General features: G+C 55.8%; 1 protein-coding gene across 2 annotated transcripts in view; it reads right to left on the bottom strand.

Annotated features, from left to right (window-relative positions):
* Positions 1-1,075: 1,075 nt before the first annotated feature.
* Positions 1,076-22,381, bottom strand: part of RUNX3 (RUNX family transcription factor 3) — a 60,432-nt gene continuing 39,126 nt past the window's right edge. The window contains exons 4-6 of one of the 2 annotated variants that reach the window (XM_031464385.2): positions 19,734-19,838; positions 8,714-8,906; positions 1,076-3,961 (exon numbers count right to left, since the gene is read on the bottom strand). In XM_031464385.2, coding sequence (XP_031320245.2) covers positions 3,493-3,961; positions 8,714-8,906; positions 19,734-19,838 — 767 coding nt within the window. In that variant the 3' untranslated portion in view covers positions 1,076-3,492. The remainder of the gene's footprint in view (positions 3,962-8,713; positions 8,907-19,733; positions 19,839-22,381) is intronic. The other variant, XM_010989793.3, reaches the window with a different exon arrangement.

Genomic DNA, 22,381 nt, shown 5'->3' with positions numbered 1-22,381 from the left:
GGAGGCCACAGCTCCTCTTCCATCAGCTATGACACCAAAGTGTGTCCCCCTTATAACCTCCATCACTCCCTAGAAAGTGACCCCAGATGAACACATGCATGGAAGCAGAGTGTTGGCTTGTAGATGCTGCTTCAGGAGCAGCACTGCTGATCCCAGGGAGTCACCACCCAGAGCTCACCCATATTGCAATTCGGCAGCTCTGGCTGGGATCTTGCTCGGAGAAGACTCTGCTGGGCCTGGGGCAGAAGGGGTGCTGGATGGTGGAGGGTGATCAGGGTTTAGGCTGGGGAAAGGGGGACTTCCTGTTGAGTGTTGGGTTTCAAGCAGACCAACCAAACTGAACAGGGCAAAGACTTGGGATTAGCTTTTGAAGTATTTTCACTCAAGAATAAGGTCTGTTTTATGAAAATTCCCCTCCACAAGCCCCACTTGGACAGGCATGGTGGGCCAGGCCTCCTTGCTGGTAGGGTGGGGAGGGAGGCTGCCAAGCTAGGTCCTCACACCATCACACTCACCACCCCATCGTCAGCCACAAACAACTCTGGGGAGATGTGGAGCCAGATGACACCCCATCTTTGCACCTTAGTTGCCTCATCTGCAAAGCCGGGGAGCTGCCATAGCTGCCTGCTTAGCAGTTTTGATCGCTGCTAACTTATCAGAATCCCAGGAAGCAGTTCGCAGAGGGGGTTCTCACCAAGACTGCTTTATTCACCTGCCTCCGCCCCCTCCCCAACTCAGAGCCTGGGGGACAAGCTCTGCTTGATCTGTTTATTTGTGAAAAGTCACGGGTCCCTTATGAGGGGAAGAGGGATGGTCGAGTCTTGAGGACCTGTCTGACGACCCTTAGGGTTTTAGCCACACTAGGAGGAGGCCTCACCAGCTGCACTTGCCTAGGGTGGCCTTGACGGCCATTCCTGATAGAGCTGGGTGCAAGGAGGCCAGGGCACTGGGGATCTCCAAGGCAGTGAGGTTAGTCCTGTTCCTGCCCCCAGGCCCCGCCTCACTCCTCCTTGGCCACGGTGAGAGGGCTCCATCCTCTCCCAGCCGCCATGCACACAGCCCTAGAAGTCTGGCATTGGATCCTTCAGCACATCTCAGACTTATATTATTGTAACAAATCACTCAAAATTCCATTTTACAGTTAAATAGTACAGAAGACAGACAGTTTACTGTACAAGTAAGTTGTGCATTAAAAACAAACACATTAAGCAAATTATAGTGCAAAGCAGTTTTCACCCCTCTCCACCCTCTTTCCAGCTCTGGGACAGTTTTACAGAAGATATGAGCGTAGCAGGTATGGACACCTCAGCATGACAATATGTCACAAAACATCTGAACTCACCACCAACAAGCTTATAGTAACATGGTACCCAAACTTCTTCACTTCTTTGTGCTTTCTAAATCAGTGTGTTTGCCTAGTACAACTTTAAAGCAGCCTTGTAAATAAGGACCCATTTTTACCAGCCTGAGCCATTGGAACCCACTACGGGCCTTAAAAAACAGACTCAGCATGGCTGCCATCACTTTCAGTCAGGGAGTGGGAGGTGGGGGGGTCAATTTATTTCCTGTGCCTGCCCCCATCAGGGCTCGGACATCAGGAAGGGGTAGTAACCTGGGGAGGGGCTAAAAGTGCTGCGCACTGGGAACCCAAGGGTGCCTCCCATGCGGGCCTGGGGCCAGTCTACAACCACAGAGAACAGGGGTGAAGACACGAGGGCAATGGTCTTGCAGCTGCTTCCTGAGAAGGGGTGGAGAGCCCCCCTGGCTGAAGGGAGTCAGAAGACACCCCCAGCGGCTATTTTGAAGAGATGGAGACTGCCTTTTCCAGTGTGGGTAGGACAAGAGAAACTGGAGCAGGAGGGGTTTGAATAAGACCACCTGAAGGGCTTCCTGTCAGTGCGTCTCCTGTGTGCTTATCTGGCTGTTGCCACGGCCTGGGGTGATACGGCAGACCAAGGGCCATCACAGAGACAACCACTGAGGAGCATTTTGCAGGGGAGACCTGGCGAGCCCCTTACAGCTCTTGTGTTCTGCCACGACGCAGCCGCCACACTCCGCCTCTCACCTCCACCGGAACACCCACACACCCTCTCGGACAAGTGCCCGAGAGTGACGGACGTGAGACTTCAGCATCTCACCAGGGTTTCCCTCTTTCCGCACCAGGGCTGGCCTTCAGTGGAAGTTGGTGGGATGCTGTTGAAGGAATGTGGCCTCCTGAGGAGGTACTAGGACCCTAACAATTCCACACTTTCAGAGCGGGGAGGGTATAGCTTACTACCATGGGGTAAGGTCCCTATAAGAGACTTTGTGTCTGAAAATGGTTGACAAGCTTTTTTTTCTTTCCCTAAAATCATCTTTAAAAACTGTTTTTTTGCTCAAAACTGCTTTGGGAGCAGTCTGGTTACAGACGGAGAGCTGTACATTAGAGGCTGGGAGGCTGGGGGTTGCGGGTGTGCCCAGCTTGGCTGGACCTAGGTGGGACAGGGATGCTGACATCTGACTCCATGACCCCTCACCCCAAAGCTTTCTGCTGGGACCTATCTGGTCCCTGTGCTCTCTCCAAAAATGGCAATTGTGAGACCAGCCTAGAGGGAAGGGACCCTTCCCTGCCTCTACGGAGAACAGCGGATGAATGCCTTGGGCTGGTAAAGTGCATGGAGGACCCGTCTGCAGATGTTTTCCCTGGTTTTAGGGACTTGCTGCCACAGGCTAGTCTGCTCTGGGGACTGGGATCCATAGCCAGCTGGGAAGGGGTCAGGGCCTCTTAGCTGCTGGGAGTTGTGAGGGAGCAGAGTGAGGGGTGGGCTTTGGAGTGTTCTCACTCCACCTCTGCCAGCAATTTCCTGGGTCCTCCAGATGGGTTCCTTCCCCACCCATACAATGAGGGACCCCCTCTCAGGGCTGGGGGACTTTCCAGTTTTAACTCAACTTGCGTAAACGTGGAGGGAGGGCTGGGCCCATGGGGTGTGGGGTAACTCAGGAAGGTGAGGTGGGGAGGTATTTCCAGCACCCCGCAGATAAGAGGCCAAACCGTATGGGCAAATGCCACCTCTTTTTGAAACAGAGATGGTCTCTGTCCCAGGAGGCTTGGGCCCCATGACAGCAGCGAGCGTAGCTGGGGACAGCCAAGGCATTCTGGGGGAGCTGGCAGGAGAAAGATACTGTGCCCACAGGAACGTGGGATGAGATGAGTAGGATCTGGGCTGGGGGCGGTGTCCTAGGGGAGGTCCCTAGCCCTCTGTACAAAGACATGGCTGAACTAGATGCTCTCAGAGCCAGCCACCAGCTCGGGGCTCCAAGGACTGTGGACTCTGGGCCTATGACTGCCCTGAGCCTAGGAGCTGGACCAGCCACTTGTCCAGAAGGTTCTTGGGGTCCCGGCTGCCGGCAGAAGCAGTCCACTTTGACCTGGGTGGTCAGTAGGGCCGCCACACGGCCTCGTCCATGCGGCCGGGTGTGCTCAGGGCGGTGGGCGAGTTGCTGTGGCTGCCATCAGCCTCCACGCCGTCGCTCTGGCCGCCGAGGCTGGGGTTCATGAGGTTGCCGGCGGCGACAGAGGCAGCGCTGCTGGTGCAGGAGGCCAGCATGCGGGTGGGCGAGCGGTCGCCCCCGCTGCTGCTGCCGGCCACCATGGAGAACTGGTAGGAGCCGGAGGACGCGCCGTAGTAGAGGTGGTAGGGGGACGGGTTGGCCTGGAAGGGCCCGCTCTGGTTCTGCGGGGCTCCCGGGTAGGGCGGCGGGAGGTAAGTGTGGTGGAAGCGGCTGGTGGCCGGCATGCTGGCCACGCTGAGGCTGCTGATGCTCGTGCCCGAGGGCGTGGCGCTGTAGGGGAAGGCGGCTGACATGGCCCCCGGGTAATGCATCCTGGGATCGGGGAAGCGGCTCTCCGTGAGAGCTGGCAGCGCTGAGAAGGAGCGGTCGAACTGGCGGGGGTCGGAGAAAGGGTTCAGGTCCGAGGTGCCTGGGGACAGCAAGGAGGATGGTCAGTCGCAGCCCAACATCACCCTGGGGATCCTTCTTTAAAAATGACCTCAGGTTCTGGTTCACAGGCCTGTTGGGGGGATCCTTGGCTCTAGTTCTGGTTCTGTCCGATAGCCCCGAGTCACTTGGGGGCTGGAGCCTGCCTGACTCAGAACACTGCCCCACCTGGGAAACAGGTGAGAGCAGGTGACTGGGCCGCAGGTGGCCAAGGGGGTCGCTGGTGCAGGCAGAGAAGGAGGAGGGCTGTTCTTTCTCCTCCTGGAATCCTCTTCACATCCTACCAGAGCAGAGGCCTGTTGAGGGGGTGAAGGTGGGCCCCCAGCTGGGCTGTTGGTGTGTGGGGAGCTGAGGACAGGCCAGGACACGGCGCCCTGCAGCCTGGCCCGTCAGCTCTGGCCTCCCTCCCTCCCCGTTAAGAGCTAGCACAACTGTGGGTATGAAGAGGGTCTCCAACATTCCTGTGAGATTGGGAGTTAGGCCCTGCTTTTGCAGATAAGGAAACAGAGGCAGAGAAAGATCCATTCTCCTGAGGTTGCACAGAAAGCACTGGAACTCGTCATGAGGCCTCTGCTTTCTGCTCTCTGCTGGGCCTGCACCTCTCCAGCCCAGGTGGGGCTCAGTTAGGTTACATGAGCTTCTGCTGGTAGTGGGGGGTCTGGGTCCACAGCAGCTCTGTCTGCCACTCCCACCCCTCACTTCACCCTGGACCTGTGTCTCCAGGGCTGCCCTGCAGGCTGAAGCTGACTAGTGGCCAGACAAGGATCAGATGCCACACTCACCTGCCCCTGCAGCAAAGTGAGATGGCAGCCAGAGGGGCTTGGTGGCCTGAACCTTGCCCTTGTCACAGAGAGACCCAGTGTCCAGCCCAGGCTCCGCCCTGGCTCTCACAGGAGTTTGGCTCCCCAAGGGCTCCAAGACAAAGGTACACCAGTCTCTGCCCCATACTTCTGTAATCACAGACCCCTGAAACCTCAACATTCAAAGGGGCTTCAAGATTGAGTCTAAACTCCTTAACAGGAAAACTGAGACTCAGCGAGGGTGAGGCACTTGCCTAAGGGTCACGCAGCACATTGGAAGTGGCATAGAATCTTGGGGTTCTCAGTCCTGAGCTCTGATATGTGCCTGAGAGGTAGCTGTCTCATCTTTGAAGCAGCACAGAATGGAAGTTAACTGTGTGGTCTTTGAGGTTAGAAACTTATCTCGGTCCTGACACTTACTAGATGTGTGTCCTTGGGCAAGTCACTTAACCTCTCTGTACATCAGTTGTCCCACATGAAAAATGGAGACGATAACAGTCCCTAGGATTAAATTAGTTAATACACGTAAGGTGCTTCCACTGGGCAGAGTAGGGGCCTGATGAGGGTTTGTGTTGTTCTGGGCACACAGGAGACCTGGCCCATTCAGGGCCCTGCGAAGGTGCACCCCTGACACTCGGTGTTCCTTGTACCAGGCCAAGAGGGTGACTCTGAGCAGCAGCGGTAGGTGGATGAGTCCCCAGCAGCAGTCCCAAGATGAAGTCTGTCTGTCCCCATGCCCTCTACCCACCAAAGACTAAAGGCTGGAGAGGACTCAGGAGGAGGCCAGCCTCCGTCCCTGGCCAGCTCCAGGTGGGCACAGCCTGCCGTCACTGATGTGTGGCTGAGGCTAGAGCTGTGGGTGCCTTCAGGCCTTGCTTCCCAGATCTGCCTGAGGTGCTGTATGACCTCAGATGACACTTGTAACTTCTCTGGCCTTTGGGGTCTTCCTGATTCAGCTGGGGGCGGGGATGGTTCCTCAGCGGCAGGCTCTGGTCCTGTATGTGGATCAGAATGGAATGATGCTCCCAGGCTCAAGGTGGAGAGATGTGGGGACAAGGGTCTGGGTGACTGGGGCCTTCTGGCACATCTGGAACCCTTCCTAACAGACCCCTTGGTTGGTCAGTGTTGCTTGGAAGCCTATGGCTTCAGGGGAGCCTGGCTCATGCGCTCACTTCCAAACCCCAGGGGAGAAGCCTTGTCGGCAGCGCCTGGCCCCCCAAGCACAGCAGAGTAGGGGGCTGACACCTGCTCTGAGCCCAGCAAAGTGAGTGCTGCTCGGCTGACAGGAACCCATTTTCAAAACAAAGGAAACCTAAACAGGGACCCCAGGATGCGATAGGGGGGCCTGGTGTGGGGGGGCTGCAGTCCCGGAAACAGAAAGCCAGGCCAGGTGGGCCTGTGTGTGTGGCCCTTGGGGGTCACATGGGCTGCAGGCAGACCAGCCTGATCTGCTGCTGTCCCATCCTGCCTCCTCCCAGGGTAAGGGGAGTGTCTGCCCTCAGCACCCTCTCAGCTCCTGCCCCCATCCCTACCCCCTCCAGCCCAGTAGCCCCAGGAAACCAGAGCTGGCCAGGCCGCTGTCGAGCAGCCAATCCCAACACTGGAAGGAAATGTTTATTTTCTTCTCCAAATTGCCCCAGCTGCTGTGTGGTGGCTGAATGAGCCCTTTGAGCTGTGAGAAGCCCCCATTGTGGGCGGCCGCAGCTGGGGGGCTGGGGACTGGGGTACAGACGGGTTGGGGCCTCAGCACTGCTTGCCAGTGACCAAAGCTGGGGGGTCAAAGCTATTAACAGGAACCCAGAGAAGTGGTGGTGGAGCATCCTGAGGGGGGCCCCCAAGATGGAGTCTGAAAGCAGAGGCTTGTCCCACCAGGAGGGAGGGCCAGTGAGAGTGACTCCCCAAGCCTGACCCTCCTAATACCCCTCTGTGATTGATATTCCTTCTTCCCACTTTACAGATGAGAAAACTGAGGCTCAGAGGGATGAAGCAAGTTGCCTAAGATCATACAGTCAGTATGTGGTAGAGCTCAAATTCCTAGCTAGGTCTACCTGACTGCTGCCTCCTTGGTCTTGGTGGTCAAAAGCCCTTCCTCTCACTCCAAAGGGGACAGGCCTGAGGACGAGGGACATGGCTTGTGTGAAGGACCCCGTAGGCTGCCTGCACTCTAGTGCTGTGGGTGGTTAGGGAGCACCCTGCCTCAGGATACAGCAGAAGGGGATGGACTGCGTCAGCCACTGCCCAACACAGGCCCAACCTCCTTTCCTCCCAGTCCGGGGGAGACAAGGGCTCTGCCCGCTGCTGGGCCAGGTCCGGCCCTAGTGGGCTGGACAGAGGGTGGGCAGGCCTGCCTCAGGCCCCATCAGGTGCTGATTCCCAAGTTCTGTCCACACAGCTGGGAAGAGTGGTGGGCTCTTCTTTCACGGGAGCTGCTGGACAGGAAAGGACACCACTGTTTGCCCTCACCTGTTGGAGTCCAGAGCTCCCTGGCTGGGTCCCAGCTCCACTCATGGCAGGCAAAGGCCTGGAGTATCAGGCTGCTGTGCCTGGACAAATGCTGGCCTGTGGGGCACTGGAGCACAGACAGCTTTCGGCAGGGGTGGGCATGAGCCCCGAGCACCAGCCGCAGCCTCCTGAGGTCGGACCCTCCCTGCAGCCCCTGGGCTCGAGAGCTGCTGAGTGTCTCAAACTCCATGGCCCATGGCTCAGGGCGGCTGGACCTGGGGCCTCTCCTCTCCTTGGGGGCTCAGCAGGGCCAAGGCCCAGCTTCCCAGGCCAGAAGGGAGGTACCTTCTCTTCACACCAGGAGGCTGCACCAAGTCCCCTCATCGTGGCATCGTACCTGGCACACATGGCAAGGGCTGGTGGCTCCCAGTAGGGGCTCCCTTGCCTTTGCTCTCAGAAGTGCAGGAAGTTCCTGGGGGCAGGTGCTGTGGACACTTTGAACCTGGTTGTTGATGGGCTGTGTGACCCAAGTGTGGCTCTTAACTTCTTAAGCCTCAATTCACTCATCTGCCATATGGGTTCTAACCAGGGCCTCAAGGACACCCACAGTGCATGACAGCAGCCAGCCCTCCCACCTCCGTCCAGTCCTGGTGACGAGCGCTCTCTGCCGTCGCCTGGCCTGAGGGCCAGCTCTGCACTCAGCCTCCTTAACCCCAGCGCCCTGGCCAAGAGAACCTGGAGGGCCAATATTCATCATCCAGCCATCTGCTGAGCACCTGCCATGTGCCTGGCGCCTGCACACCTGCACAACTGGGTGGCCTGCCCAAGATCAGGTTCAGTTGTGCCCACTGCGTTCATCCAGTCATGAGGGTAGACTCCACCTTGGGCTTCAGCCCAGAGGTCTCCCTCCTTTCATGTTTGGGAAGAGTCTCTAGGCTGCATGGGGCCCTTTCTCAGGGGATGCTGTGTGTCTCTCCAAGCCTGCAACATCACTTTACAGTTTACTCAAAAGTCTGTTTGAGTGTGGTAATGTCATCCTGGGTCCAGGCAGAGGCATCCACCACCACCCCACTTTCAGACAAGAAAGCTGGGGCTTGGGGGCCATGGTGTCCTCATCAGACAAGCGTCTATCTCAGGCTCCTTGGGCAAGTCCTGCCCAATTTTGACGGGTGCACTGTTCCCTGAGGTAACAGGGAGAGCCTGGACTCTGTCTAACCATTCATGCTGGTCCCTGGGGCCAGGCCCCGCAATGACACATGGTGGGTGACAATAAACGTTTGCCGAGTGAATGAAGGAAGGGCCGAGCCCAGGACCAGGCACAGAGCAGGCCCCCAGAGCAGATGTGTAGGAAAGAATGGGCACCATGTGCCTCCTTATTAAACCAGGGCAGAGCAGTGAATGACCTCTGATGAGCTACTGGTCTGGAGCAGAAGGACCACATCCAGGTCCAGGTCCCCATCCACCTTCCCCACTGCAGTCCCGCTGTGCCGTACCTTGGATGGGGGTCTGGGCCTGGCTGCTGAAGTGGCTTGTGGTGCTGAGTGAGCCGCGGGGGCTGGGCGTGCTTGGCGTCACCCGCATGCGCAGACGCTCCAGGTCCCCGAAGCGGTCGGGGAACGCCTTGGTCTGGTCCTCCAGCTTCTGCCGATGGCCTGCAGAGCATGGGAGCCCATGAGCAGCTGGTTCCTGAGAGTCTCAGGGGGACAGAAATGCCTTGTTCTGCTGGGAAGTTCTCCGTGAGGTCCAACCTTACGTCTCTGCAGGGTAGGTCACCACCAACCTCTTTTCTGAACAGAGAATGGTCAGTATGTGCCACCCTGGCGCTGCCATGATCTCACTCTGACCTGTGAGCAGGAATACTCACTTATTCCATAGGTGACCCTCAGAGAGGGGCTCCAGGCCACAGAGCCTGGAGTTGTGGGGGTCAAGATTTGAATGTGCAGTTTCAAATCAAAACCTGTGACCTGAACCTCTACGATACACTTTTTGGCAGGAGAATCTGAGGCAGTAGGCATGAGAAAGGGGCTCAAGCAGGCCCCTGTGGGAGTCAGGGAGAGGACGCAGGGCTGCTGCTACCATCTGCCTCCCAGCGCCGCTCCCGCCACACACCTGCGAGGGTAATGGGGACGGCCCCGGAATGGGAATGTGGGCTCCTCCAGCCTGGAGCTGCCCTGGGACCCAGAACATGTCTTCTCTTCTCTGGGCCTCAGACAGGAGGGGAAACTCAGCAGGATGCTGGGAAGTGGTGTGGGGCACTATGTGAGGGGCTGGACTCCCATCTCTGTCCAGAAGCTGGGTACAGGGGACCAGTGTACCTGGCTTGAGACATCACACCTGGAGAAACTGCCAGCCTTTCCCATTATCCTCTGCCATGGCCCACACCAGATGGACCCCAGCCTCGCCTCCAAGACCTCAGAGGTGCTGGCAGGGTCAAGGTGGCCAGGCCCTGCCTTCAAGCAGCCAGCCAAGGCCACCCTCAAGGCTTCTCAAATGACATTAAGCTTGCAGGGACACACACACACACACACACACACACTTTTTCAATTACTCCTTTTAGATTTCACAAGCAACATGTGAATATCTACAAAAATAAAAGCATTACAGGTAAGGCTAATGGCTCCCCTGACCCACTCTCAATCCCTGCCTAGAAATACCCATGTGATCAATTTGGAGGTCTCTCTTTCTAGCTCCCCCCACCCCTTTTTTTGTCTTTTCATACATGTAAAACAGAGCAAGCTTCTCATGGAACTTTCTGGAATGGTCTCAGCCTGGTTGTATCATTCTGTAATTTGCTCCTTGAGTAGCACACCCTGGGGGGCCACCTCAGTTTGCTTATCTGTAAGATGGGGAGAGTAACCCAGCCCCACAGAAACAACAGAGTTCCTGGGAAACCCTGGGAGCCCACCTGGGACACAGTGAGGATCACTAGAGGGAGGAGGGTGGTGTGGCACTGCTAAGCCCGTGGGTGTCCCTTGCTCCTGCTTGTCACATCCACTGGAGGCCGCTGTCCACTCAGCTGTTCCTCTCAGATGGACACTTAGGCTGTTTTACCTCCATTATTCCCTCGCATGAGACATTCCCAAGAAAGTTTCTGATCACAAACCTTCTTGTGTCGGGGGATTTCTCCAGGGCAGACATTTGAATAGACTGCTCACTGCGAGGGATGAACAGCCTTCCACTGATCAGCCTGTTGGCGAAGGCTGGCCCATTCTGCTCCACCCCATCCTTGAGGGAGGAGGCCAGGCAGGCAGGCTGGCCCAGTCCTCTTTTTACAGACAACAGAACTACGACTCAGAGTGGTGAGAAGTCTTGCCTGAGATCACACAGTGAGAAGGGGGAAGGATCTCCAAGATCTAGGATCCCTGGAAACAAAGCGTTAGGGAGGGGCTAGGGGAGATGGAAAGGCTTGCCTGAGTCCTGGGGTCTGCAGTGACATGTGAAAGTTTCTAGATTGAGGGCGAGAGAAGAGAGAAGTAGGTGGGAGGTAAAATAAAACACACCGTGCTTCCTGAGGCTTGGAAGATGTCATCCTGGGGGCCTGGAAAAGTGTGAGATGACTCTTCACTGCTGATGGGAATGAGGGGACAGAGCTGGAGGCTTCAGAATGGGCCTGATTTCTGATTTTTAAAATGGGGATGCAAGGGATTCGGGTACCCGCAGACCCCCAGGCTCGTTGCACATCCTAGCCACAAGCTCAAATAGGCCTCTGAGAGCCCTAAGAGATGCAACAGGTTGCCCTGGGAGCCACAGTGGGCTCAGCAAGTCACCAAGGACCAGGGAACCCACTTTCTCTGAGGAGGCCCCAGGCCCGAGCCCATGGGACACTTGGCAGCCAAAATGAGACCACCTGGCCCCCAGCCAGGCCCCCCCCTCAACCCTGCTGCTCTCTCCCAGGATCCTTGGCAACAGGGAAACTGGACTGAGGTAGCTCTGGCTGGAGCTGGGGCTGCAAACTCAGATGACTATGGGGACCGGGCAAGTCACATAAATGAAGCATGTGGGATGGGTGGGGACTGGGGCAGGCTGGAGAGGGTATGCCTTGCAGAAGGGGCAGTTGCCATCCAGTCCAGCTGACTGGCGCCCTGCTTGGGGTGGGCCCAGTGTTGCCAGAGCTTCTAATTTACCAGAAGCCAAAAACCAGCTTGTATGTGAAATCTCCCAGATTTTACATGTTGGCAATTAATTCAAATACTGAACACAACAACAACAACAACAACAACAACAACAACAACAAACCCACCCGCTTTATAGGACGTGTCCTGCCCAGGGGCTGCAAGTTTGCAATCTCCAAGTCTGAGATATCATTTTCTGGTTGGTTGTCTAACCTTAGCTACTGAGGACTGGGTGATGGATACCCCTCAGGAGGCAGGCTCTGGGGGAGTGCTGCAGGGTTAGGCCCCAGTCCTGACAGGCCTTGGAGGAAACTGCCCTTGTTGCTGAGGCCACTGAAAATGGCAGGGCAATGTGGATGAGCTGGGGCACGAATGAATTCAGAACAATCTCAACAGGCAGGAAGCCGGCTGGATAGCTCTGGAGACCGCAGACTGACCTGACAGCAGCTTGGGTGCAGAGGATCTGGGTGTCTTAGTCAACCACAAGCCTGACGTGAGCCAATGGGGCTACACAAAAGCTGGTGCAAAACCTCAGGCCTTGCTATCATCACCACTGGTGAATAAAGTCCCGTTTCTGAGTTACACTGTGTACAAAGTGTTTACAGATACTCCTGTGGCCCAGCGGAAGGAGGGCGGGGTTCACAGCTGGCCTGGGTTCGAGGATGGGCTTTGCCGCTTGCAGCCTAGTGGCCTCACTCAAGTCACACCCCTTTGCCCCACCCCAAGCCACAGTGTCCACATCATGGTGCCCTCACAGGTCATGGTGCTGGCCAAACAAGGTCTCTGGACTCTCCTCACCCGCACAGGTCACTGTCATCTGCAAGGTCACTTCTACACTAGCTGGTGCCAAGGGAGGCAGGATTATACCCCCACATAGAGACCAGGGCACTGAGGCCAGGATGGTAAGTCCAGTCTGGGACACACAGCCAGGACAGCAGAGCCAGCATCGGCACCCAGGCCCCGACTCTGAGTCCACTGCTTTTTCTCCTGACACTCTCCTTTTGGCCCCATTTTACAGATGGGGCCACTGAGGCTTCAAGATGAGTCCTGTGCTAAGCGGCTGCCCTGAGATACAAAGGAGGTAATGTGGCCCCAGAGCACACACTCCCACCATGGGCTATTCTGCCTCCATGTAGGGCAGACTTTCTGGAGGGGGGAGTTTTAACAGCACTTTGGGACTCGCTTCCCTGTTGCTGTGGAACGCTGGAGCCACGGCCAGGGAGGGGCCAAGGGGGGCCAAGGCGGCGACACGGGGCCAGGGCGCCAGAGAGTCTCAGAGCCACGGGGTCGGCCTTCACACTGGGAGCAGAACGGAACTTCCTGTGCCCGAGGAAAGAAGATGGGCCTTCAGAAAAGATCTCTTTCATTCGGCTGCCCACAGTGAGAGCTGGGTGGGGAGCCCTGGCCTGGCTCACTTGGTCAACAGGGGCCCAGCCCTTTCATGCCATGCCTCAGTTTCCCCTCTGCACAACCTGCTCACTGAGGCCCTTTGAGCTTTGAAAGTCCCTGACTTGACTGCAAGAATCAGCCACTGGCCAGACAAGGGCCCCCAGAAGGAAGGGAGGCAGGGTGGAAGGGAGGCAGGGCTGCTTGCGCCGGGGCCCTCCCGTCACCTCCTCCTGCTGCTGCTGGTCCCAAGGATTCTCTGCCTCCCATATTTCAGAGCTGCAGCTCAGGCATGGCCCCAGTCAGGAATGCCTTCCTGCCTTTGGGGCTCATCCTGGGAGCCCCTCCTCCAGGAAGCCCCCTTCCCCCAGAACCTCTGCAGGTTAAGAGCAGTACTAGCAGGAACGGAAATAAAACAGCAGCTGACTTTTACCGAATACTTCCTCCACTCCAGTGTCTAAGCAGCTGACATGCTCTGCCTTCTTTCACCTGCATTATCCCCATGAGGGAGGTCTACCACTGTCCCCAGTTCACAGGTGAGAAAACTGAGGCTCAGTGATGGTCAGCGACATGCTTGAAGTCCCACACAGAAAGCACCTGGCCACGGTGTCTTCCTGGAGCCATCCTGCAGGAAAAGAGCCTGGGTTTGGAAAATTGGGCTCCAAACAAAGGATGTTAGGACCCAGCCCAGGCTCAGGGCCCAAAGCTGCTCCCTGCAGGTGCAGGAGGGTGGGCCTGGGAAGAAGATGAGAGGGTCTCAGTGGACTCCACCAGCAGCCCTGCCCTGCTCTGAAGCTCAGTGCTAAGAGTTTAACCCTCTAATCACAACCTGTTCTAACCCACCAAGTCCCTCTCCTCCTCTGGACTTCAGTTTCTACACCTGGCAAGTGGGTATCACATTGTCTAACCCCTGAGGTGAGGATGACCTGGAGGACAGGCCCCAAGCGTTTCAAAGCAGAGTGCTTTGTGGGGAGGATGGAGACTGCCTCAGGAAGGCCCTACCTTGGCCCTCTGGACCTGGCTTGGGCTGCCCATCAAGCCTCCAGCAGCTGAGCTCAACTTACTGACAGCTCCAATGTCACCTTGATTAGTGCTCTGAACCTCATTTATGACCCTCCAGGGCCCACTGGCAAAGGCCTGTCCCTACAGCTCTTACCCACTGGTGATGTGGGCAGGTCACTCTCTCCTTCTGGGCCTCGGTTGTCCCATCTGTGAAATGGGGATCACACCCTAAATCTGGAGGTTGTGAACAGATTGCAAGAATTAAACAGCCCGCCTGGACCTGACCCTCAAAGAAGGCGTACTGGGTTCACAACTCCTCCTCAATTCACTTAGACCGTGGGTTGCCCAAAGTTGTAAGTGTGTGAGAAGGATCAGAGTGGGGTCCATCCAGGTGGGTGATTCACCCAGGGTCACACCAGCAGGAGCTTGAGGACAAGGGCTGGATTCTGGGCGGGGCTACCTTACCACCATTCCCAGGGCATCACCAGCTAGGCCAGTCCTGGGTCTGCACACTTGCCAGGCACCTGGTGCTTTGAGGGGAAACCCAGAGGCCATCAAGGCCATCTCCCTGCCTTCACGCTGGCCCAACACAAGCCCCTGTGATGAGAGTGGCAACCACTTGAGCAGGCATCCACGACATGCTGAGCACTGTGCCAGGTGGGACACATATATCGTTTCCAAGGGCCATGACCCTCTGAGGGGCCACTACCATCACATTCATTTTACAGATGGAAAAGTGGAGGCACATGATAAAGGTCAAACCTAGAATGGTCAGCATATTGCATGGAGTTTGCTTGCTAAGGTCTTGGCTTCTCAAGACCTCCAAGAGAGGAGAGCTGGGTTCCTTGGCAGTGAGGTCCGACTGGCAAGAGGCCAGCTCAGGGTCCTGCTGCAGCTGGGTGGGAGGGGGCAGGAGGCCAACGAGGGCAGGGAGCAGGGAGAGCAACACTGGGCAGGGCCACAGGAGCAGCTTGGCCTGTGGGGAACAATGTGGGCCCCACTGTGGGGCCCCTCACCCATCTGAGGCCGCTCGGCCACCTCCTTGGTTGTTGGGCCTGGCCCTGGTGCAGCCACAACCCAGACACAGCAGCCACTGTCTGCCCAGCCCTGGGGTGGGGCACCCAGGCCCAAGGCCCGCTCTGCGGCCTGTCAGGAGATTTACACCCGACTCTTAACAGCCGCGTGGAATCGCAAGCTGGTACCAGGCCCGGGGTGGTCTGCCATGAATCGGCCCCCTGTGAGCAGACGGAAGCTGCTTGGTGGCTGGGCAGAGAACCGGGCTGGCAGGAGGGCCAGCAGGCAGGGAGGCAACTAGCCCCTTCCCAGGGCCACAGCTGGGGCTTCCAGCAGCCTGGGGTTGATTCGGGGAACCCGGGAGGTCTGAGGCTAACCCCTTCCCTCTTGCTAGGAGCACTCCCCCGGGGAAGAGGGGACCTAGGAGCCAGGTGTGGGGAGCAGTTGTCTCAACCTGGTCATCCCTCCAATCCCCACACCTGGAGCTGAGGACGGAACTGCAGCAACTTTAGGATGGCTGGATGGCCGGATGGCCACAATTTAGCTGCCAGCTTAGGGTCACTTTTCCTGCCCCCAGTAGCCACAGTGGCTGCTCACCTCCCTCAGGCCTCTGTTCAAATGTCACCTCTTCAGGAGGCCTCCCTTGTTCCCCCTCCTCCTGTGAGTCCCATCCCCTCGCTCTCCTCCCCTCCCCTAGCTTCAGTATTCTTCATAGGACTTCTCATAGCCTGAAATTAAACTAGCTAATCATTTGTTTACCTCGCTTATCCATTCAACAAATATTTCCTGAGCACCTACTAAGTGCTCACATCTGTGTTCCAGGGTCTACACCAGTGCCTGGCAAAGCAGAGGACAGAACCCCTGCCCTGCGGAGCATATACAGTAGTCAGGGAAGATGAAAAATAAATGAAATGAATGAGTGAATGAATAAATGAAAGTGATAAATAAAATTAAAGCTGGGAAGTAAAAGGGGGGTTGGGGGATGCCTGTGTGTGTGATCTGAAACAATGTGTCAGGGAAGGGCTCACTGAGAAGCATGAGCAAAGACTCCAAGGTGGGAAGGAGTGAGCCATAAATCTGGGGGTGTCTGGGAGAAAGTGTCTCAGGTTGGAGGGAATAGCAGTGCAAAGGCCCTGAGGCAGAAATGTGGCTGCCCAGTTCAAAGACTGGCTAGGAGGCCAGGGTGGCCAGAGTTGGGTAAGCAAGGAGGAGGAGGGTGTCTGAGAGGAAGGCAGAGGGCTAACGGGCACAGACAAGATTGGGCCTTGTGGGCCACGGTGACAACAGCACAGTTTACCATCTCTCCCCACCCCTGCTGTCACCCCTAGAGAGCCAAGAGGGCCACAGCCCGTTTGTTGGGTTTTGTGTGGTGTACCCAGCTTCCAGAACAGTGCCTGACACATGGTAGGTACCCAGGAAAATACTTGTTGAAATCATCTCATGTACATTTTGGGGAAGAAAAAGCCCCCAGGCAAGATGCCAGAGCCACCCCTCTGCCTCTGGCAGCCCTGAAGAACCTGCGTCCTGCCCTTCCAGGTACTGCGCCCTGGGAGACGGGGTGAGCGGTTCCCAAACTGGGTTCCACACCAGGATCGCCGGGTGCTGCACCACCTCCTGCCCGTGTCCTGGATCCTGCTCCACCTGCTTCTTAACCAGCCCCTGGTGACTAGGAGGGACATCAGCACTGAGAACCTCAGAAACCGAGGAGGCCACACAGGCAGGAAGCCACCAAGCCAGCCTTCAAACCCAGCCGGCCACCTGGCTGCAGACCGGGCACGCTCTGCAGGGCAGCGGAGGGGAACGACCTGGCCACAGAACCCACAGCCGGGCCTCGGGGACCTGCAGGCGCCCACTCCTTGGCTCCCAGGGCCAGCCTCTACCTCCAACGCTCCGCACAGGAGGCTCAGCCTTCATGTGGGGTCGGGGGTCACAGAGCAGGAGAAAAGAACAGAAGGGAAACACTATTAATAACCCACTTCCAGCGGGACAGGCAGCTAGAAACTCACTTAATGCTCACCTTCCAGAGCAGAGGCTAGTATCACGCCCATCTTACAGATGAGCACACTGAGGTGGCAAGGTCCCTCCAAGTGGCCCTTGCTTCCCTGAACCCCAGGCTGGAGCCCCTGGGGTGCACCAAAGCTCACCCTTGGGCAAGTGACTTGCCTCCTGGCCCGTCTCCTCCAGGGGTTGTTGAGGATCAATGAGGAGACTCTGCATAGGGCCTGGCCCACAGGGAGCGCTCAGTGACCAGCAGTGGCTGAGCTGGCCTCTTATCACTCATAGGCGGGAAGTCCAGAAAGGAGGAGGATTTGCCCATGGTCACAGAGTGAAGGCCAGGTTGGGGCTGGAACCCAGGTGTTGGTGAGACCTGACCTGAGGGCCAGAGTGGGCGGGGCCAGAGCAAGCAGGTGCTTAGGTGGGAGACCAGGAGAAGCATCCCCTCCTACATCTGCTATTTTCTATAAATGAGCTACTGCTAAGATTTTGTTTCAACAAATCACTTTAAAACCACTGATCTGTCTCAGGTCATGCAGCGGGGCTGGCCTCTGACTCTGGCTCGTCTCTGGGCCTGACTTCTTCCCCTTCCCCCAAGAAGGGGCTGTCTCAGGTCTGGGGACCTCAGGGGAGAAGAGCTGGTAAGGGCATGACTGGGGGCTCCCAAGGGCAGGGCTTCTCCACCCTCATCCAAGCAGTCTCAGTAGGGGAGGGTGGGCAGCTCTGGGCTGGGCAGGGCTGAATCCTGAGGGATTCCAAGCATCACCTGGCCCCTGGGAGCCTGACCACCTGCTCTAAGACTCAGCTTGCATGCCTCTACACACCGTGTGCTCCCTGCTTTGTGGAGTGGCTCCTAAGTGCTCATCATCACATTGAGCCTGTGGCTCCTGTTCATACTGAATCTACTCCTAGAGGCTTAGAGAAAGATATCACCTCCTTCAACAGAGATGTGATACCTCTATTATAATGACCTGGGTTTCTCAGCAGCCACCCTGATGCTGATAAAAAGAGGTTCACCATTGACTAATGGTGGTGGTGGTGGGAGTGCAGGGTGGTGGCCAGCTACTAGGGATGACAGAACACCACAGATCCAGTGACTCACAAGGACCCTCCCTCTGCTACAGCCAGATGCTAGCCACATGCCATCACTGATTTCCAGGCCTGTGGGCTGCGTGGTATCATCCCACTTCCTGAAGGAGGGAGCTGAGGCCCAGAGAGGTCAGGGACTTGCCCAAGGTCCCCCAGCCAGGCCAGCTGGCTCAGATTCTGCTCTCTGTACCATGGGCCGATGGCTCACAGGGGCTTCCCAGCCATCACCACCTTGAGACTCTTGGGGTCACTGACCTGGTTCACAGATGACAAAACTGAGGCCAAAAAGGAGGCATGACTTGTCCAGAGCCACAAAGCCCAAGGCCAGGGGCACAGATCCATCCATATCCAATCCCATCAGGAAGGAAGCAGCAGGAATTTGGCCAGGGCAGGTGCCAGCTGGGAGGTGGATAACTGTGGGCCTGATGACGACGCTCAGGAGCTCAGGGCAGGCTGGAGGAGGTGGCCCTGAGAAGCCAGGAGGGAAATTCTTCCAGGGCTGCTGGGCTCAGCTCTGAGCCTTTCCCAAGTGGCCAGGTGCTGGAGCTGGCTCAGGAATTGGACAGATGGGGAGGCAGGCCTGCCTGATACCCAAGAAGGGAGGGCGGCCCAGGGCCAGGTGTGGGGCCCCCACTGGTGATGCCCTGGCACAGCTACACACCTGTTCTCAGCCTCCTGGGCACTGAGGACAGACCAGGAGCTTGTCCTCCTGCCTCAGGCCCACTCAGCTCCGGAATTAGAATGGATTGGAATGGAAGGCTGTCTCCTGGAAGACTGGGCGCCTCCCTGCACCTAAGACAGTGTGAGGCCCTGGTCAGCTTCTCAATGTCCCAGAGCCTGGATTCTCTCCTCCCTGAAACTGAGGTGACTCTTTAGTTCAGGATCCCAGGAGACAATAAATGTTTACTAAACTGTAAAGGGCCACAGTTACAAATAGAAGGACCAGGCAGCTCTTAATACACCAGGCTGAGCATGCTGTGAGTAGGGCCAGTCCAGATAAGAGCTCTGGTTGAAGCTCAAGAAGCAGCCAGTCCAGTGATGACCAGCTGGTTCTTTGTTTCATTCATTCATTCATTCATTCAGGGAACACAGGCCTCTGGCCCACTCTGTGGAAGCAGCCCCTCCAGTTTCCTCAATCTGAATCTGCAAATCCCCGGTCATTCAGTGGGCAGAAGCAATGAAACACAAACTCTCTCTGATGCTAAAATGCACAGATCAGGGCTCTCGGGACAGAACAGGCGCTCAATAAACATTTGCAGAATCAAACTTGCATTGCTAATCTTGAGATGTGGGTCCTGGGTCAGCGTCTGGGCTCTGGGCGGCTTGAGTAAGTCACACACTGAGATTCAAAGAACATTTCCAAGGAGGGGATCTGGCCTCACAGCCAGAGCAGCTCCTGCTTTTGATGACTGCCTCCCTCCGCCACTGGCAGACGAACGTGGGGTGGAGTAGAACAAACCTGGACTCTACCCCCAAACACACACACAATCACACACGCATGATCATACACACACACACACACACACACACACCCCTCTTCTGAAGTCTTTTCCATCTTTTTCCTCTCCTTAAAGGATGCAAATCCATAGTTTCCCAGCCCCTGGCCCCCAGTGGGCAGTCATCTCTGGGGAGCGGGGAGGGGGTCATGTTGATTCTCTCATCTCCCCTTCCCAGCCTCCTTCCTGGCTTCCTACAGCCCAGGGGTAAGCACAGAGAGCTTCAGGTTTTGCTGCCAGGCACTCAGTATTGGGGCGGGGGGGGGCAGTTGTTGAGCAGAGGACCACAATCCCGCACAAGAGTGCTCCTGGGACCCAGTGCCCTCTGTTTGACCTCGGCTGCTGCCCTACCCCCCCTGCCTCCCCCACAGCCCTCCTCCTTCCCCAACCCCTGGGGGCTCAGTGGCTCTGACACTTACGTCTGGGCTCCCGGGGTCCATCCACGGTCACCTTGATGGCTCGGTGGTAGGTGGCCACTTGGGTGGGGTTGGTGAACACAGTGATGGTCAGTGTGAAACTCTTCCCTGGCGAGAGTGGGAAATAAAGGCAGGAGGTTGGCACCTGGAGCCATTCATAACATCCTGAAGCCCTAGCCTTTGAGAAGGAGCAAGTCTCTCTCCTTTGAACCTGGGCAGAAGATAGGGCTCTGGCTGAAATTCAAGCTGCTGGGGCTGGCATTCAAGGCTCCAGGAGGTCTGGCCCCAACTTTATCCCTTTCCTCAAGAGCTTATCACCCCAAGCTCTGGCCATCTTGGCTTATTTCCTCCCTGCTTCTTGGCCTTTGTGCTGATCCTTCTATCCAGAGATCCTCACGATATAGGGATGGGGGGCTAGGATGGGTACACACTGTTTTTTTATGGAAGTAATTCGTGATCTTTATAGAAAATTTTAAGAACACAGAAAATATAAAATAGAAGAAAAAAATCACCCATAGTTACACTAGCCAGAAAAAAATACTATTAACATTTGAGTGTTCTCTATTGCAACCTTTTTCAGGTGACTGTGTTTTTACACAGTTGCAATGATAGTAAAATAAAATTTCCGTACCCTCTTTCTTGTTCATTTAACATCATATCATAAGCACTTATGTCATTAAAAATTCTTCATAAATTTCATTTTTAATGGTGGCAAAATATTTCAACTCACGGAAGCCTCATCTTTTATTTATCCATCTCCTTACTCTCGGGTATTTACGACGCTGCTAATTTCTTATTGGCGTGTGCGGCGGGGGCTGAAAAAGGACTGATTTGGGAGCTGCAGACATTTCATTTGTAGACAAAACTGTTATTTCCAGAATGCTGTTCTATTTTTAGATAAACATTTGGCTCCAAAGTCTCCATTCAAAATTCCTGAGAGGGGAAAAAACTTTTAAAATAATAATTTTTTTTTTACCATTTAAAATAAAATGAAAATGACCTTCTGTTTATAAAAATCTTTGTCTACATCTCTGCTTATTTCCTTAGACTAGATTCCAAGAAGCAGTGAGTGATTTCATTGCATCAGAGGGTTGAGACAGACGTGGGGGCACTGATCTCTCCAGACAGAATCATCACGATGCGTGTGGAGTCCCACCGGGGCTGGCAGCACCACCGTAACCCCGCCTGTCACGGGTGGGGTGGGGTGGGGAGAGCTCTTCAACGCTCCCGACTTCATTGCCTTTGTTCTACTACTGGCGAGATTGAAACTTTTAATATGTTTATCACCCGGCCTAATCCAACACAAATTATTGCTTCTTGGTCCTTTATACTTTTCTATGAAGGTTTCAGTGCCTTAAAAAAAAATCACTCGATTCTATCAAGCTTAACACTTTCCTTGTCCTGTTTGTGGCGATGGGTTTCCTAGTTCACTGGCCGTTATATTTCGCTTTCTGACACTGAGCTGTTTTGCATTTTCAGTTCCACCTCTCGTTAGTGATTTCTCCCGCCGTTTTGATGTGTAGGGAGGTTTCCCCACAAGTATCTAAAGGTTACCTTCCATAAGCACTGTCCTCTCTACCTTCGACATTAAATTCTTTGATTCTTCTGGGGTTTACTGGTTGATGTGGTATGAGGTAAGGGTTTTTTCTCAAAGGGTAACCCAATTTTACCAGCAGCTTTACTGAAGTAAGAGCCCGGTCTCTTGCCCTATCCTGTTATCAAAAAAGCCTCCAGACTGAATGAGATTGGGAGGGTCTAGGGGGAGCTTCACTCATTCCCAAGTCAAACCTGGTTCCCCCTGCTCTTCCTCTGAGCATTCCTATCTCTGAACCCCAGTTATAGGTCTGGGGACTCCCTGAGGGCAGGGGCCGAGGGTTCCTGGACCTGCGTCCCCTGAGGCTGGTCCAGGGCAGGCACAGAGGGCGGCTGCCCGAGTGGCTCGGGCTGCTGACCCGGCTGTCCCAGTCCTCCCAACAACTCTCACAGGCAAGTAGGCTTGTTTCCAAATTCCTACTTCACAGGTGGGAGAGGAAAGTTTCGTGGGGTGGAGGGACCAACAGTTTATGGTTCTCTATGCAAGGCTGGGTACTTGCTGGTCCAGAGAGCAAGTGAACACTCCAGCCCGAGAAACAGGAGACCCCAGAACAAAAGTAAACCAGCCAGGCTGCTGGGGCCACACCAAGGAACCAAAGGACTTCTGAGACTTCGGGGAAGGTGGTGGGTAGGGGGATGCAGGGGGTTTAAGTTGAGGTGTGACTCGATCTGGGAAAGAGTGGGGCCTCTCTGAGAATTTTTGGGAGCTGCCATCTGGAGGCAGGGATGGAAATGCAAATCGCACCTGACCTGGAGTCCTTGGCCAGAGAAACCAATCTGGCCCCTCAGTCTCAGACCACAGGGGCACTTTCCATGGTTTCTGGAAACGGAAAGTACAGAAGGTCTCAGGAAATGCCAGGCAGGTGGCTTCTGGCTCCTGGCCCACTCACTCCCAGGGACCCTCCCTCCCTCCTACTGGTTTCCTCCTGGACCCTCCCCACAACCAGTCAGGCACTCTCAGGGGTCCCTGGGCCTCTGACCTTCCCATCACCTCCTTGGTTCCTCAGGGCGCCTAGCGGATGGGTAATTTCGGTGGACAGCCCAGAGTCAGATGGGCC

The sequence above is a fragment of the Camelus dromedarius genome, chromosome 14 (genome assembly GCF_036321535.1).
Source record: "Camelus dromedarius isolate mCamDro1 chromosome 14, mCamDro1.pat, whole genome shotgun sequence".
Classification (NCBI taxonomy): domain Eukaryota; kingdom Metazoa; phylum Chordata; class Mammalia; order Artiodactyla; family Camelidae; genus Camelus; species Camelus dromedarius.
Note: the sequence above shows the minus strand (reverse complement) of the source record. Positions and strands in the feature narration are given on the sequence as shown.